A 16,027-nucleotide genomic window follows, 5' to 3' on the forward strand; every position below is an offset into this window, starting at 1 on the left:
TAAGGTGTTTGCGACAATGAACTATTTTATTGCCTCTTTACTTCTTCTAGTTTCATTTTTGGTTAATTAGTTCGAAGCAAACTGTAATTTCTCTTTTATTTCAGTGTCGCTCTCAGGAATATTATTGTCTTGTAGATCATGACTTTTTTTTAATTATCTAGTTCTTTGTTTTTAATAATTGAATTCAGTTACTTGGTATGGCAGCCTTCATTTCAATATTATTTACGAGTTCTCAATCTTTTTTCTAGCTTCTTTAGCTTTTAAATATCAGTTTTATTATAATGTCTCTATCAAGAGTTTTCCAACAAATTTATAATTTGACTATGAAATAATGTTCTATAAATTAAGTTTTCAACTGTTCTACTTTATCTTTATCGGTTTTAATATTAGAAAAATAAGTTTCAACTTTAAACATAGTCTAAGTAGACATGATTGAGCCCATCGTCGTTTGGTTCCTTATCTCACACGACAAGAATCGAGAGAAAAGTCTAATGTCCATCAAATAAATGAATTATTTTTAACATAGGTTAAGAAACATTTGTAACGAATTACTCTTAGACACAATTCTTCTTTAAATGAGATACATAAACAACATATTTATGTCCAGTAAAATTTATAATTTTATATAAATTAAATATCTCGTATTTCAAATATAAAATGTTTCGTGATTCTAAACAAATTACGCTTTGATTTGATTTTTTTAGAAAGATACATATGCAAATCTATTTTATGTGAGGTTATAATTATTATAATTTTCTATTTATCAATTTATTTCTTACCATAAAAGAAAATGTTTTTTTGGTTTTATTAGACTACAGTCAGATTTGATTCTTCACAATGAAGCGTAGACAACCTATTTTAGATTCAGTTGTAGTTATTATATGTTTTATAATTATTACTCTATTCTTTGAAATTGTGAGAAAAGATTAAATGTTGATCTCATTTTACAAAGAAAAATAAGGATATTATAAAACAAGTAGTGATAAGAACGAGATTGAGACACCAACACCAGTTAAAAGAGAATCCGGCCTATTTAAAAAAAGAAAGTGAAAGATATTTGATTGGTTCTATCCACATATACTATGATCTTTAGAGAGGTTGAAATATCGATAAAACGAAATTGTATTAAACATAAATAACCATATCTCTAAAAAGAATTATTCATTTCTAATTTTAGTAGCAACAAATCAAGAACGATTAAAAACTTTGGGTTTTGAAAAATAAAGTTTCGATATTAGTCAAGACATTAAAATCACCACTTGTTGTTCACCTAGACCTAGTCTTGATTGTCAAAAATAAGAACTCAAGTTTATCGATTCTGTCAAATACACCCTGGTCATTAAAAAATGAGAAGAGAAAAAGAGAAGAAAAAAATATGATTAAAGAAAATATTTATAGTGGGTGAGATATTAAAATCACTATTTTGTTTAGCTAGCTAATTGATGAGTGCTTTTGGGTCAAAAATTAAAGTGTACGGATTCTGCCATATACACTGTTACTGGTTGAGATGTTACTAGTTGAGATGTTGAAATCATCCCTCAAACTTGTCAATATATAGCTATGATTGCCACCGATGCAAGAACTAGAATATACTGATTCGATCAGATATTCACTTACTATATTTCTCTTATAAAATTCAAAATTTAAAGTTTATTTTTGATAAATGGAATTGTAATAAACTTTTTGAAATATATGGTACAAAATCAAAACGTAAAGATGAAATCTTAAGTCAAGAAAACATGACAATTATTTTTAAAAAGATTTGAATAACTTGAAGCAATCTTTTGTAAATTAGGTTGATATCATGATTGATGACCAAAGTTTCGTAAAAGAAAAGAGAAAATTAAGAGAACTAAAACCTGAATTTTTTTTAACTGTTAAAAGTGAGTCGATCAAGACTTGAAAATGTTTTGATTCATTAACCTTTAAACAATAAAAAAAATTATTAGAGGGATCATGTTAAGTCTTAACTCATAATTTTAATAAGGAGAACCCATGTGTCAACACTAAGAGAATTTTTGGAAAAGAAATAATTAACAAGAATGAGTATACCCTAAATCATACGTGACATTTGTGAGGAAAATGAATCGTCGTTAATTTTAAAATAAATAAATAAACACAAAACTCTATGTTAGCAAAATGAGCATTTTTAGAAATAAAAATTCTTAAACGAAATTAAATATAATTTTAGTTAAGGCATACTATTTTATAGTAACCTAGTATTTCAATTAAATTAATCAAGTTAATATGATTAATATGATGTGAAAATTTATAGATTGCTTAGGAATAATGATTTTTGTTAGTTCTAAGATAACCTAGTAATTTGATTGAACTAATTAAATTATATCATCATGTCAAAATTTTGAGATTATTGAAAGAGTATGATTTTTGCTGGTAATAATATGTTTAATATATAGTTGAAAAGTATTTCAAGAGATTAAGGTATTTGGAAGAATATTTATATTATTACCTCATTAGTTTTTCAATTTTTTGTTACTAAATTAAAAACAAACTACAAATTCTCTTCTAGGTTATATACTATAATTTTTAATGCTCAAAAGATTGTTAAACTGAATCGTTTTCCATTAAAATTGATGTTTGGCATTTTTTTTTATAAGTTTTTGATGTTTAATATTTTGCATTTTATTTAGGTATTTATGAGAAATTTACATATGCTTTCTCAAAAAATGTTCATACTTGGTCGCAATACTTGGTCGCATTGTAGGTTAAATATTGTTTAGAGATTTTGTCTTAATTTCTAGCATAAGTTCAGTTATATGTGACAAGAAACTAATTTCTTGTTTAACATATTCTAATTTATCTTCACTGTTGACTATAATATATATAAGGATTCCTTCAGCGATTTACCCTTCTCTCATCATCTTTTAAATCGTCAACTAAAATACTGAAATACCCTTTCTTTAGTTTTACAACCTTTTAAAATATTAAAGTCAAAGGATAGTCATTAATCCAAATACCTTAGTATTTTGGATTTATGTTTTTTTGTAAAAGGTCCATCATATAATGAGAAATTTTGTTGTTTAAATGCAACATGTAAAGCATGACATGAAAAACAAGTGGAAAAAAGAGGAAGAAACTGACAATCAAAAGAAAAATACAAAATACATGGACCTAGACCTATGAAAAAAACAGAAAATATCTTATCGGAAGCTCTTCCAACATAACTATCAGATTACCAACAGAGTCAGCTAGATGACCAATGCGCACCTCAGCCAAGGTCATAAGTATAACATTATGAATGAAACACGTAGTGCACATACCATCGGTGAAAGTTCTCCAGTTACGATCGAGTCATATAAGCCACCAAAAAAACAATATCCCATTGCTTCTTCAGACTCATCATACTACCAGCCCCAATCCATGCATCCCAGCAGATACCTATAGTAATTGCCAAAATAATCTGATTATTTTTATAAAACAAACCTAGATCAAATAAGTTCTTAGTTAGAACAAACAGTTGCATAGGTTGATGAACCATGTTACATATATTTTCCATAATCGTCACCAAATTTGGAAAGTTACATTTTCCCCAAAATTTTGGCCATATCTCAATTTTGCTAGATAATTGCAAAAATTGTAGTTAAAAGTTGTTTTTTTCTCCACTTCGGAAGAGATCATAGTTCATTAAAATAATCGGAGTCATATTTGATGTTTTCTCTTACAGAATCTTCTCCATGTGAAAGAGGCTAACACACCAAATCATTTTGGTGGAATTACCTATCTGGAATTTGAAAAGCTGACATATGTTCCTATACAGGTACTAAATCTAGGGGTGAACATAATATGAATTTACCCAAACCCAACCCTAACCCATACCCAAAATATTAATTTGGGTTGGGTAATATGGGTTGGGTTGAGTATGGGTTTGGTGGAGTATATGTTGAGTTTAATTTGGGTTGGGTTAGGGTTACCAAAATTACCCAATATAAACTAATCATCTTCCAACTTTAAGTCGAACACGTTTTTGACATGTTTAACATATTTTTCATACGTTTAACACGTTTTGCACACATCTAACACGTTTCACTTATAACATGTTTTCACACGTTTAACACGTTTTTCACACGTTTAACACGTTTTCACACGTTTAACATGTTTTTCATACGTTTAACAGGTTTTCACACGTTTTCACATTTTTGACACGTTTTCACGTTTTTGACACGTTTAACACGTTTTCACATTTTTGACACGTTTAACACGTTTTTGACATGTTTAACACATTTTCACACTAATAACACGTTTTTCACGTTTTTGTCACGTTGAACACGTTTTTGACATGTTTAATACGTTTAACGCGTTTTTGACAAGTTTAACACGTTTTTTACGTTTTTGACACGTTTAACACGTTTTTAACATATTTAACACGTTAATACGTTTTTGATAAGTTTAACATGATTTTCACGTTTTTGACACGTTTAACACGTTTTAAACATATTTAACACGTTTTTGATAAATTTTACACAATTTTCACGTTTTTGGCATGTTTAACACGTTTTTGACACGTTTAACACGTTTTAAACATATTTAACACGTTTTTGATAAGTTTTACACAATTTTCACGTTTTTGGCATGTTTAACACGTTTTTGATATTTTAACACGTTTTTGATATGTTTAACACGTTTTTCACACGTTTAACACGTTTTTAATATTTATATCACATTTTCACACTTAAAACATGTTTTTCACACATTTAACACGTTTTTATGTTTTTGGCACGTTTAACAAGTTTTTGACATGTTTAACACGTTTTCATACTAATAACACGTTTTTGTCATGTTTAACACGTTTTTGACATGTTTAATACGTTTAACGCGGTTTTGACAAACCCAACACGTCTTTTTTACATTTTTGGCACGTTTAATACGTTTTTAACCTAACTAACATGTTAACACGTTTTTGATAAGTTTAACACGGTTTTCACGTTTTTGGCACATTTAACACGTTTTTAACATTTTAACACGTTTTTGATATGTTTAACACATTTTCACACATTTAACACGTGTTTCACACATTTAATATGTTTTTCACGTTTTTGGCATGTTAAACACGTTTTTGACATATTTGACACATTTTCACACATTAACACATTTTTCACATTTTGGTACATTTAATACGTTTTTGACATGTTTCACATGTTTTTCACATTCTTAACACGTTTAACATGTTTGTAACATGTTTAATACATTTGTAACATGTTTAACACGTTTTTCATGTTTTTGGCACGTTTAACACGTTTTTGACATTTTAACACGTTTTACACATTTAACATATTTTTGACATGTTTAACATATTTTTTTACACGTTAACACGTTTTGATAAGTTTTAACATGTTTTGTCACATTTAACACGTTTTTGGCATTTTTGACACGTTTAATATATTTTTCACACTTTAGACATTAAACGTGTGAAAACGTATTAAACGTGTCAAAAATGTGAAAAACAAGTTAAACGTGTCAAATATGTGTTAAACGTATCAAAATATGCCAAAAACAAGGAAAACGTGTTAAACGTGCCAAAAACGTGAAATATGTGTCAAAACGTGTTAAACGTGCCAAAAACGTGTTAAATGTGTCAAAATGTGTCTAAACGTGTTAAACGTGTCAAAACGTGTTAAACGTGTTAAACGTGTCAAAACGTGTTAAACGTGCCCAAAATGTGAAAAACGTGTGAAATGTGTCAATAATGTGAAAAACGTATTAAACGTGTCGAAAACGTGTTAAACGTGTTAAAAACGTGGAAAACATGTTAAACGTGTCAAAACGTGCCAAAAACGTTAAAAACGTGTGAAACGTGTCAAAAATGTGAAAAGATATGTTAAACGTGTTAAACGTGTTAAAACGTGTTAAACGTGCCAAAAATGTGTCAAAATGTGTTAAACGTGTCGAAAACGTGAAAAAAACGTGTTAAAAACGTGTCAAATGTGTCAAAAACGTGTTGAACGTGTTAAAAACGTGTTAAACATGCCAAAAAATGAAAAACGTGTTCAACGTGTCAAAAATGTGTTAAACGTGCCAAAAACGTGTTAAACGTGTCAAAAACGTGTTAAACGTGTGAAAAACGTATTAAAATGTCAAAACGTGTTAAACGAATAAAAATATGTTAAATGAGTCAAATACATATTAAATAAAAAAATAAAAATAAAATAAGTTAGGTTACCCAACCCATACTCAACCCAACCCATATTAGTAAATAATATGGGTTGAATTATGGGTTGGGTAAATTTAATTTGGGTTGGGTAATACGGGTTGGGTTTACCCCCTAACTAAATCCATATCACTTAACATATTTCTTTGTGAACTTGAAGTTATTTTTAAAGAAATGGAATCCAATGCTTTTCCATTTATGTCTCTAGCACCAAAATTTGATCCATATACATTTGTGCTTAATATTTTACCGCTAATGGTTTTGTATTTACCACGCAGACGAAGTTGATCAACTTTAATTTGCTCACGAATACGGAGATTAATTGGCTGAATAACTATCACACTGACGTTTGGGAGAAGGTAACTTCTATTTGAGAAACTATTCTTAAGCCATAAGCCTTATATTTTTTGGACTCCTACCTTCAAGTTTGTTGATATTTTGACCTTATTTGGAAATTAGGATTTATCAAAAAAATAAATTAAAATGGTTGTATCTGGATCCAATTTATTTTCAGAGGATATTATTTTTCGATTGGTAAAAGAAGTATCTTTGGATTTTAATCCACAATTTTTTTTTATTTTTTTTTCAATTTGTACTCATTGGACAAATTTAATCACACAAACAAGCTGGATTTTTAGTTTGATTTTGAAGGCATAAATTGCTGCAATTTAATTTATTCTCTAAATTCTTATGAATTTAAGTAACAACCTTTAAATTGGATGGCTCAAAACCATTTTCAGGTCTCACCCTTGCTCGACGGTTCAGCACGTCAGTGGCTTTGGAACAATACGAGGCCAGTTGTAAAACCTTGAATTTTTACTAGTAATGTTATAAGTGTCTTTAATTTTGCATATTTATACAAATTGTTGGAACTTTTTTTTTTCATTCAGGGTTACATTTATTGCTGAAATTATAGTATCAAATATGTGTATTATTCCTGTAAAAATGATGTAAAATTTATTCCCTTTTTATGAATACATAGTTAGTTTTCTTTTTGATATTTTTTTTTTGTTTTTTTTGAAAATATCTATTTTTATTGAAAATAAAATGCAAGAATCTTTTTTGATATATATTAGATGAGGAGGGGGTGGAATGATGAAAATAAAAATAATACAACTGAAAATGTTAGATGTCACTAATATTTTTTCCTAATAGAAGTAAGTAAAAACTGAAACTTTTAAATGAGGTATTTTTTCTGTGGAAGGTTTTATGATTCTTGTTTTTATAAGATAAGAGAGATATGTTTTCAATTATTACCGGTATTATTGTTCGCTGTTCAGGCGGCGGCATGTTCCACTTGAAATTAAGAATATTCAAAGAGTCTATATACCTTTGGCATGGTCACAAATGAAGAGGATGTGGTCAATGTTTTCTTTGTTTTTCATGCAAATTTTTTATTTCTCTTTTTTCCTATAAGTTTTCGAGATGGTGAAAATTTCATTTTGTAAATGACTCTTATAATGTGATGTGTCTTTTTTTTTTTTTTTTTAGATGAGGTCTTTTTCAAGGATCTGGTGTAGAGTTGGACTTTCTTTGTTTCAGAGTTTTCAGGTTTTAAAGTGGATATGGCAAATCCCTATATTTTTTATTTTTAGCAATTTCATCCATTTTTTATATCTTTTTTTTTGGATTCCCCGTATAAATAAAGGCGCCTATCAAAAAGATACTCTGAAGGCTTCGGAATCGAGGTATTATTAGCTGAATCAGACCCTGGCCAATCCACGTGGCCTACTTGACGTCAGCGAAGGAGACATAAAATATTGGTATGTGGGCATTGCGATAAGTCATCTGTCCTACTACCGATACCGCAACAAACTTTACCAAGTCCGAACGATTGTCAACCACCAAATCCGCTTTGTTTTGTTCGGTAATTAGATTGTATTTTTCGTATTAAATTTTTATAATTTAAATAATATTCTCAACCATTGATTTGGTTGTTTGCTGGTCATATTTTTTTATTGAGTTGTTCTTTAATTTAGTTTTTATTTAGTTAATAGATATTTCTTTATTATGAGTATAGTAGATGATGTTATCATATATAAATATTTTTTTTTTAATAAAGATCCATTAGAATTGATTTCATCTAAAGTTTTTTACATTATCATCTGTTTGTATGAATTTTTCGTTGTCCTTAGGGCAAATTATCTGGCGGCCCTCTAATTATTCCGATCATTATTTCGATCGTTCACTTTTAACCCTCACCCTAATTTTTAAAACAAATCCCCCTTGAACTTTTAGAAAGTGATCAATAACCTTTCCATCAACTTTTTAGTTAAACATAACTACTTAAATTTAAAATATTATTTTCCCTAAAAAAAAAACATAAAATATTTTTTTTTTATATATTATCTTTAATTATATTTTTATATTTATATATATAATTATTAAATTGCTTATATATAATATTATATATATATTTTTTTATCAATATTTTTTATATTTATATAATTATTAAATCTCATATATATATATATATATATATATATATATATATATATATATATATATATATATATATATATATATTTCTATATCTAAAAAAAATTAAAATTTTATATATATTATCTTTAATCATTAATTATTATATATATATATATATATATATATATATATATAAATTTATATTTAAAAAAATAATATTAGGGTTAAAAATAATGGTAACTTCCAACTATATACTCAATTACTTTTAAACCTTAAATTATTTTTTAAAATATATATTATATAAATATTATATATAAGTTAATGAGTAAATATAATATATAAAAATTAAATATATATTATATAAATTATTTTAAACTTTATTTTATAAAGATATAGATAAAAATAAATAATATATTTATATATTATATAAAAGATTTAATAATTATATAAATATAAAAATTAATAATATATATAAAATATTATATATAAATGATTAAATAATTATATATATAAATATAAAAAATAAGATTAAAGATAATATATACGAAATTAATATTTTAAGCTTAAATCGTTATGTTTAACTAAAAAGTTGACGAAAAGGATTTTTAAAAGTTTAACGGGTAATTTGTTTCAAAAATTAATTTAAGAGCTAAAAGTGAGCGATAGAAGTAATTAAAGGGCCGTCCAAATAATTTGCCATTATTATTATTATTAATTTGCCTTTATTATTATTATTATTATTATTATTATTATTATTATTATTATTATTATTATTATTATTATTATTATAGTCAATGATAACTTGATTTATTATTTTTTTGCTTTGCTTACTAACCAGCTTGGAAAGACTATTTTTACTATCTTTCAGAGTGTTTAGTAAAGATTGATTTGATCAACTTAATTCATTACTCATTTTTACGTATTCACAGAGTTATCTTAAAAATTTACAAGATTGTTAGATATTTTAGATTAAAATTTTAAGTTTTTTAAATTTTTTTATATTATTTAACATTTAGAATATATTGTTTTAATTTTATAAATGTTATTTTATATTGATGTAATAGGTATAATGTTTCTTATACATTTAACTAAGTTTTAAATATCTTCTTATATATCATTTTGTTTAAAATTGTTCTTTAAAATTCCAACTATATTTTTTTTGGGAAAACAGCTTAGTGCTATTTCATTAAAAAAACCCAAAAGAGGGAAAAAAATACAAAAGTTTAAGATCAGATCTAGACAATTTCTAGATTTGACAATGAAACAATAATTGAATTACAGACAATAACAATAATCAATTAGCGCCTACATCGTTTTTACTTTTATTCTACTTGTGACCTTCTCAAACGAAATATCCCATATATGGCAGAGCTTTCTATTCTCTTCATTTCTTTCGATTCCTCTCCAGGATTGAATGAGTGCATTTCCATCTGAAGTTATATCTCTCCAAATATCTTCAGCGGTTCTACTTCTTCCACTGTGAGTTCTTGAATTTATTTCTTTTCAGATATTGTAGATTACTGCTCCAAAGTAGCATTTCAACATACTTACATAGAAGGATCTTCCTTTTACTTTATTCTCCATCCACTCTTGGATTTCTTCCCATATTCTTGGAAAGTTGATGATGTTCATGTTTGTAGCATACATCCTCCAGATTTGTATTACAAAAGAGCATTCCCCAAATAAATGGTTTATGTTTTCCTCAACTCCCGAACATAGGACACAGTTGATATCAGGAATGTTTATATATTTTCGAATTCTGTCTTTTGTTGTCAACATTTTCCTGTATACCAGCCAGAGAATAAATTGGTGACGAGGAATAATCTTTGGAGACCATACCACATTATGCCAATCTACCTCCTGTCCTCTTGTTCTAACCATTTCCCATGCCTTTCCTGTAATAAACTTCTCATTGCTTTCTGTTTTCCAGCTTATTTCATCATTATTTTCATTGAGTTGCTTCTGCCTCATTAGGTTTAGGATTCTATCACCTTCTGGAATACGCCTAAAAAGTGAATCACATCTACCTCCATATACGTCTCTAAATGAGTACTTGATGTATTCTCTTCTAACTCTGTTTCCTTGCATTTCTTCTTTGAATATAATGGGAATATTATCCATCCAAGGATCATGCTAGAATAGTACCCCTCTTCCATCATTTCCAATTGTGGTTTTCACCATTTGAAAGGCATCTTTTCTTGTTTTTAGGATTTTCTTCAATGACCATGCCATTCTTTCGTTGATGCTTAGTGTCCAGATACTCTTCTCTTCTTTCATAAATCTTGTATGCACCCATTTGACCCATAGAGAGTCCGCTTTTTGCTCCAACTCCCATAAGCTCTTGATGGTGAGGGATTTGTTCCATTCAACACAACTTTTTATTCCTAGTCCTCCTTCTTCTATGGGAGTGCAAACATCCTCGCATTTGACTTTTTTTCCTCCTCTGCCTTGTGTTTCCCATATGTAGTCTCTCATGATTCTATCGAGTTGAGCCATTACTTTCTTTGGGATGACTATCTGTTGTGCCCAGTAGCCAATAATTCCAAAAATGACTCTTTTAACGAGCTCGATTCTACCTGCATAAGACAGTTTTTTCGTAGCCCAACCCAAGACAGAATTTCTAACCTTTTCTACCAGTTGTCTAAAGTGATTGTATCGGAGTTGTTTTGATGACAGGGGTACTCCAAGGTATTTCACTGGTAGTTCACCTTCCTTGATTCCCATAATATTAAAAATATTTTCTTTCCTTTCTTCATTAACCCCTCCATAGAAAGCCTGACTTTTGTCCTAATTGATGTATAGACCTGTAATACTCGAAAAGATTGTTAGAGATTCTTTGATTATACTAACAGATTCAACATCCGCATAAGCCACAAAAAATAGATCATCTGCAAAACATATATGGGTTATTGCTTCTTCTTTGCAGTACGGGTGAAATTTGAAATGATGACTTCTCAGAAATATTTTTAAAATGCAGTCAAGAATTTCCATTATTAAGTCGAATAGGTAAGGAGATATAGGGTCTCCTTGCCTTACTTCCCTTTCACCCTTGAAAAAGCCTCCATGAATACCATTCACGCTCACAACAAAGTGAGGAGTGGAAACACATTGCATAATCCAATCAATGAAAATAATTGGAAAACCTGCAGCAAGGAGGAATTCGTGGATTGATCCCCATCTGATCGAGTCAAAAGCTTTTTTAATGTCAATTTTGAAAGCCACACGTGGCGATATGTTTTTCTTTCCATATCCATTCAATAAGCTCTGCATGAGTAGGATGTTATGGGAAATAGAGCGTTTGAGAATAAATGCTGATTGCCATAATCCTACAAGTTTATCAATAACTGTTTTCAAACGTTGCGAAATAATTTTTGATATAATTTTATAAATAACATTGCAACATGAACTAGGACGAAAGTCTTGAATTTTTTTCGGAATTGAATTCTTAGGAATCAAATTCAACACTGTGACGTTCCATTGCTTCAACATTTTCCTGTTTTGGAAGAATTCCAAATCCCTTTCTCTTACATCTTTACCCACTATTTCCTAGTTTTCTTTGAAGAAGTTCACGTTGAAACCATTTGGCCCTGGGCTTTTATCCCCTTTCATCGAAAACACAACTTTTCTAACTTCTTCCATACTGACTCTTGTAATCAATTTGTTACCACTTTCTTCACTGATTTTCATTTGCACAATCTGTTGAAGCAATCTTCGGCTGTCCTCTATTATTGTGCTAGTTTTTGTTCCAATCAGCTCTTTGTATAAACTTATTGCTTCCTCATGAACTGCCTTTTGTCCCTGTAAAACATCTCCATTTGAGTTTGTGAGCCTTAGGACCTGATTTCTGAAATTCCTTGATGAACATTTTTTATAGAAGCAAGAAGTATTCTTGTCTCCTAATGAAAGCCAATTTTCTCTAGATTTTTGCTTAGCAAAACTTTCCTCTTTAGAACAGAGGTCTCTAAATCACGTAAGAGCCTCTTTTTCATCTTCCCTATTATAAGGTAGATTTGGGACTCTTAGTGCCTTGCTTTGTATTTCCTCTAGTTTCGTTCTTGTTTCCTCTACTCTTTTAGAAATCCCACTATATTTTTTCTGGTCTAGTTTATTCAGCTTCCCTTTCAGTAATCTTAGTTTCTCACAAACTCTAAACATCTTTGTTCCATTAATTCTGATGTTCCAAGTTTCATTAAGGATTTTATTAAATTCTTCATCTTTCATCCAGAAGTTGAAGAACTTAAAGGGTCTTTTCTATTTTTTCTCCTTTTCCCAAAAGAATTTCAAAGGGAAGTGATCAGAGATACCTGGTTGCAAAACCTGGATTTGGCTTCTTGGGTAAAATTCCACCCATTTTTCATTCACTAGGCCTCTATCAATTATGCTCTTTCTCATGTTGTCCGCCCCTCTTGTTGTTGACCATGAAAATAGATTACCTTAGAAAGACGATTCAATGCAGTTTATGTCTCGAATGCATTCATTGAAATCATGCATGTCTTGTGATATGTCTGTCTCAGGCTCTCTTTCATTCCTGAATCTTGTAACGTTAAAATCTCCAATAATAACCCACGGTTCGTCGTCCGTAATTCTTCTTCTTAAATCATTCCAAAGTGTCTTCCTCTCTGTCCCATAGTTGCTTGCATAGACTACCGCAAAAAAATATTTTTATCCTTGTCATCAGATTGATAACCTCTGTCAAAATAACTTGCTTGCTTTCAAAAATTTTCTTGATTTCAATCCTTCTTTTATCCCATCCTACCCAGATTCTACTTTTAATCCCATCAGAGTTATGAATAAATTCTCATTCTTCTTTGAAGCAACCTTGGGCAACATTCTCTATTTGACTTTGTCTGACTTTTGTTTCAATAATTCCAAATACTATGATTTCATTCTTTTCTGCTATTCTTCTAACTTCTCTTCTTTTTATGGGGTCATTTAACCCTCTAATATTCCATGTAATTAAGTTAATTAATGAAAAGAAGATGTTCCAGCTTTACTTCCCCTTCCTTTACATTTTTCTTCCTTTCTGTTTTTCCCATATAGCAGGCCTATAAGGAATTGTATTTTCCTTAATTTTCTTACCTTCTTGTTTTGGGATTTTTGTGTTTCTCTAGTCAACTTTTTTTTGAATTGGAGATTGTACAGTTTCAATCGATTCAGCTGCCTCTTCTTTATCTTTCCCATTTTCTTCACCCACTTTCCCTTTCTTGCTTTCTCCCACACTTTCCCTTTCCACAACCTCTTCGGTATTGATTCTTGCTTCCAGTTCAAGTTTCTTTGTTACCTCTTCATTCTCAGCCTTTGATTCAGAATGTCTTACCACTCTATCTTCCTTCCCCTGTTCTTCAAAACCATGTTCTAAATTTCCTTCCTTATCTTGATCTTTCTGTTTACTCAATACCGATTCTTTAGTAACCATTTTCTGTCTTTCATTCTCAACCTTTTCCTTTTCCAACATTTCTTGTTCTTCTTTCTGTTTCTTTTCTGTCTCTGTCTTTGTCTCTTTCTCGATCTTCTTCTTCCTTTCTTCTTCAATTATTTTCGGGCACTTGTAACAGACATGTTCGAATGTATTACAGTCAAAGCATCTATTCGGCCTCCACTCATATGAGATTCTCATAATTGTGGGTTCACCTTTTCTGTCTGTTACCGTCATCTGGTATGGAAGATTTGATCTCGGGTGTATCTCAATGCACATCCTAGCATAAGTCATATGCTCACCTTTTTCTGTAGTTGGGTCCATATAGAGTGGACTCCCCAATAGGCTCGCAAAGTGACTTAATGCTTCAGGGTTATACATGTGGGGAGGGATGTTGCGCAATTGGAACCAGATTTGCACAGTTTCTTTGGGCTTGCTGAAGAGGTTCATACCTTCTGTCCATTTTTCGAGTTTCATGTAGTTTTTTCCAACAAATGTGTGCCCATTGATCAGAATACTTTCGAGATCTGATCCTTCTTTGAATTTGAGAAAGTACAAGTCATGAATGTTTGATGTTACCTTTTCTAGACAATTTTCCCCCAATTGTTCCATTAGAGTTTTTTTGGTTACTAGAAAAGGCACATTGTTTGTTCCGATGAAATTGCCCACTATGACATTCTTCCATGAATTTACGCAGTTTTCCTCAACTTTTTGGGGTAGTTTGAATTCAAATGGGGAATCGATAATTTCAACTTTTGGCTTAAATGTTCCAAGAAAAATCTTTCCCCTCTCTTGAACTGGATTATCAGATTTTGTTTCCCCTATGTTCTTCTACCCTACATTCTGTTTCTATTGTTCATTCTGCTCGTTACTCTGGTTTTGCCCTGTTTTCTGATCATTCCCTTGAGTTTTTCTTTGTTCTTCAGCTTTCTTCCAGACCTGGTCTACATTCCAATTAGAATTATTCTTGATGAAGTAGACTCTGGTTTGGGGGCATTTAGAGAGCTCTCTCAAAGTTTCAATAGACCAGCTCACAATAGTATCGTACTCCTCTTTTTTAGAAGATTCCAGTCTTCTAGGTAATGTAGGTTGAGCTGCTCTGTGTACTGTTGGCTTTTCTCTTTGCTTAAAACGATTTGGCCTTTCTTTCCTAGTATCAATAATTTCGTTATCTGATTTCTAAGTCCTTTCAGATTGGCCCTTTCATTAAAACCAACCCTCTATTTCCTTGGGTCTGTTTCTTTACCCAATACTTTCGCTGCCATTCTTTGCATTTTTCCTGTTTCACCCAGATTTTTTGCATTAATTCTTTCTCTTTTCAATTCTTTCTGAATTATTTTCTCTGCTTCTTCGTCTGAGTCAGGTATCTCAATAATCTCAAGTTGAATTTGATTCCCATTAGAATCTGAGTTAATGACCTGTGCATTTTTATTTCCTAGACTATTTTCCAGAACTACTCTATCGTTTCCTAGAGCATGTCCTAGACTATCACAATCTAGGCTATCAGCATGTATTCCACTAACAGTTCTATTATCATTTTCATTCATCTCATAGTGTTATTGGGATTGGTAAAAAACATACCTAGCGTGTTGACTGCAAAATCTTTATTATTGCTCTTGCTCACGTCAGTCAGATTTCCACCATTTCCTCCTGGCTTTGGAGACCCATGATTTTCAAAGAGGATATTCGTGTGATTCTCTCCTGAGCCTATGTGGAGGTTAGTTGCATTCGAATTTTCTATCTTAGGATCAGGGGAGCATGTGCTGGATTAACCCATTGCCCGATTAAGAGAGTTGGCCGGGCTTGTACCAACTGTTGACAAAGAGGGAATTTCCCGTACTGCTGAAGCTAAAATGTTTGCAAAAGTCATATTTAAAGTGGCCGACACGGACGGATTCGTGTCAGCGAAGCTTTTAACAACTTTACAGTACACATAGGTTTGAAATTGATTTCCTGATGTACTCTAGTCTTGACCGAGAGATCGATGAGTAGATTTAGTAGATTTCTGTGAAAAGACGACCCTT

At 30.4% G+C, this 16,027-nt stretch overlaps 1 protein-coding gene and 1 long non-coding RNA gene across 2 annotated transcripts; one reads left to right on the plus strand and one right to left on the minus strand.

Moving 5' to 3' along the window:
• Window positions 1-3,671: 3,671 nt before the first annotated feature.
• Window positions 3,672-7,154, plus strand: LOC124918754. The gene is made up of 3 exons (XR_007097516.1): window positions 3,672-3,778; window positions 6,445-6,525; window positions 6,907-7,154. It is a non-coding gene; the product is annotated as an uncharacterized LOC124918754 (long non-coding RNA).
• Window positions 7,155-12,553: 5,399 nt separating this feature from the next.
• LOC124940609 (RNA-binding protein 25-like) lies at window positions 12,554-14,042 on the minus strand. Its single transcript, XM_047481135.1, has 2 exons — window positions 13,728-14,042; window positions 12,554-12,700 (listed from the first exon to the last, which is right to left on the minus strand). Exons 1-2 carry the CDS (start codon window positions 14,040-14,042, stop codon window positions 12,554-12,556), a joined length of 462 nt encoding a protein of 153 aa, XP_047337091.1.
• Between the last annotated feature and the right edge of the window lie 1,985 nt (window positions 14,043-16,027).

This window comes from Impatiens glandulifera, chromosome 1, assembly GCF_907164915.1.
Source record: "Impatiens glandulifera chromosome 1, dImpGla2.1, whole genome shotgun sequence".
Lineage (NCBI taxonomy): Eukaryota > Viridiplantae > Streptophyta > Magnoliopsida > Ericales > Balsaminaceae > Impatiens > Impatiens glandulifera.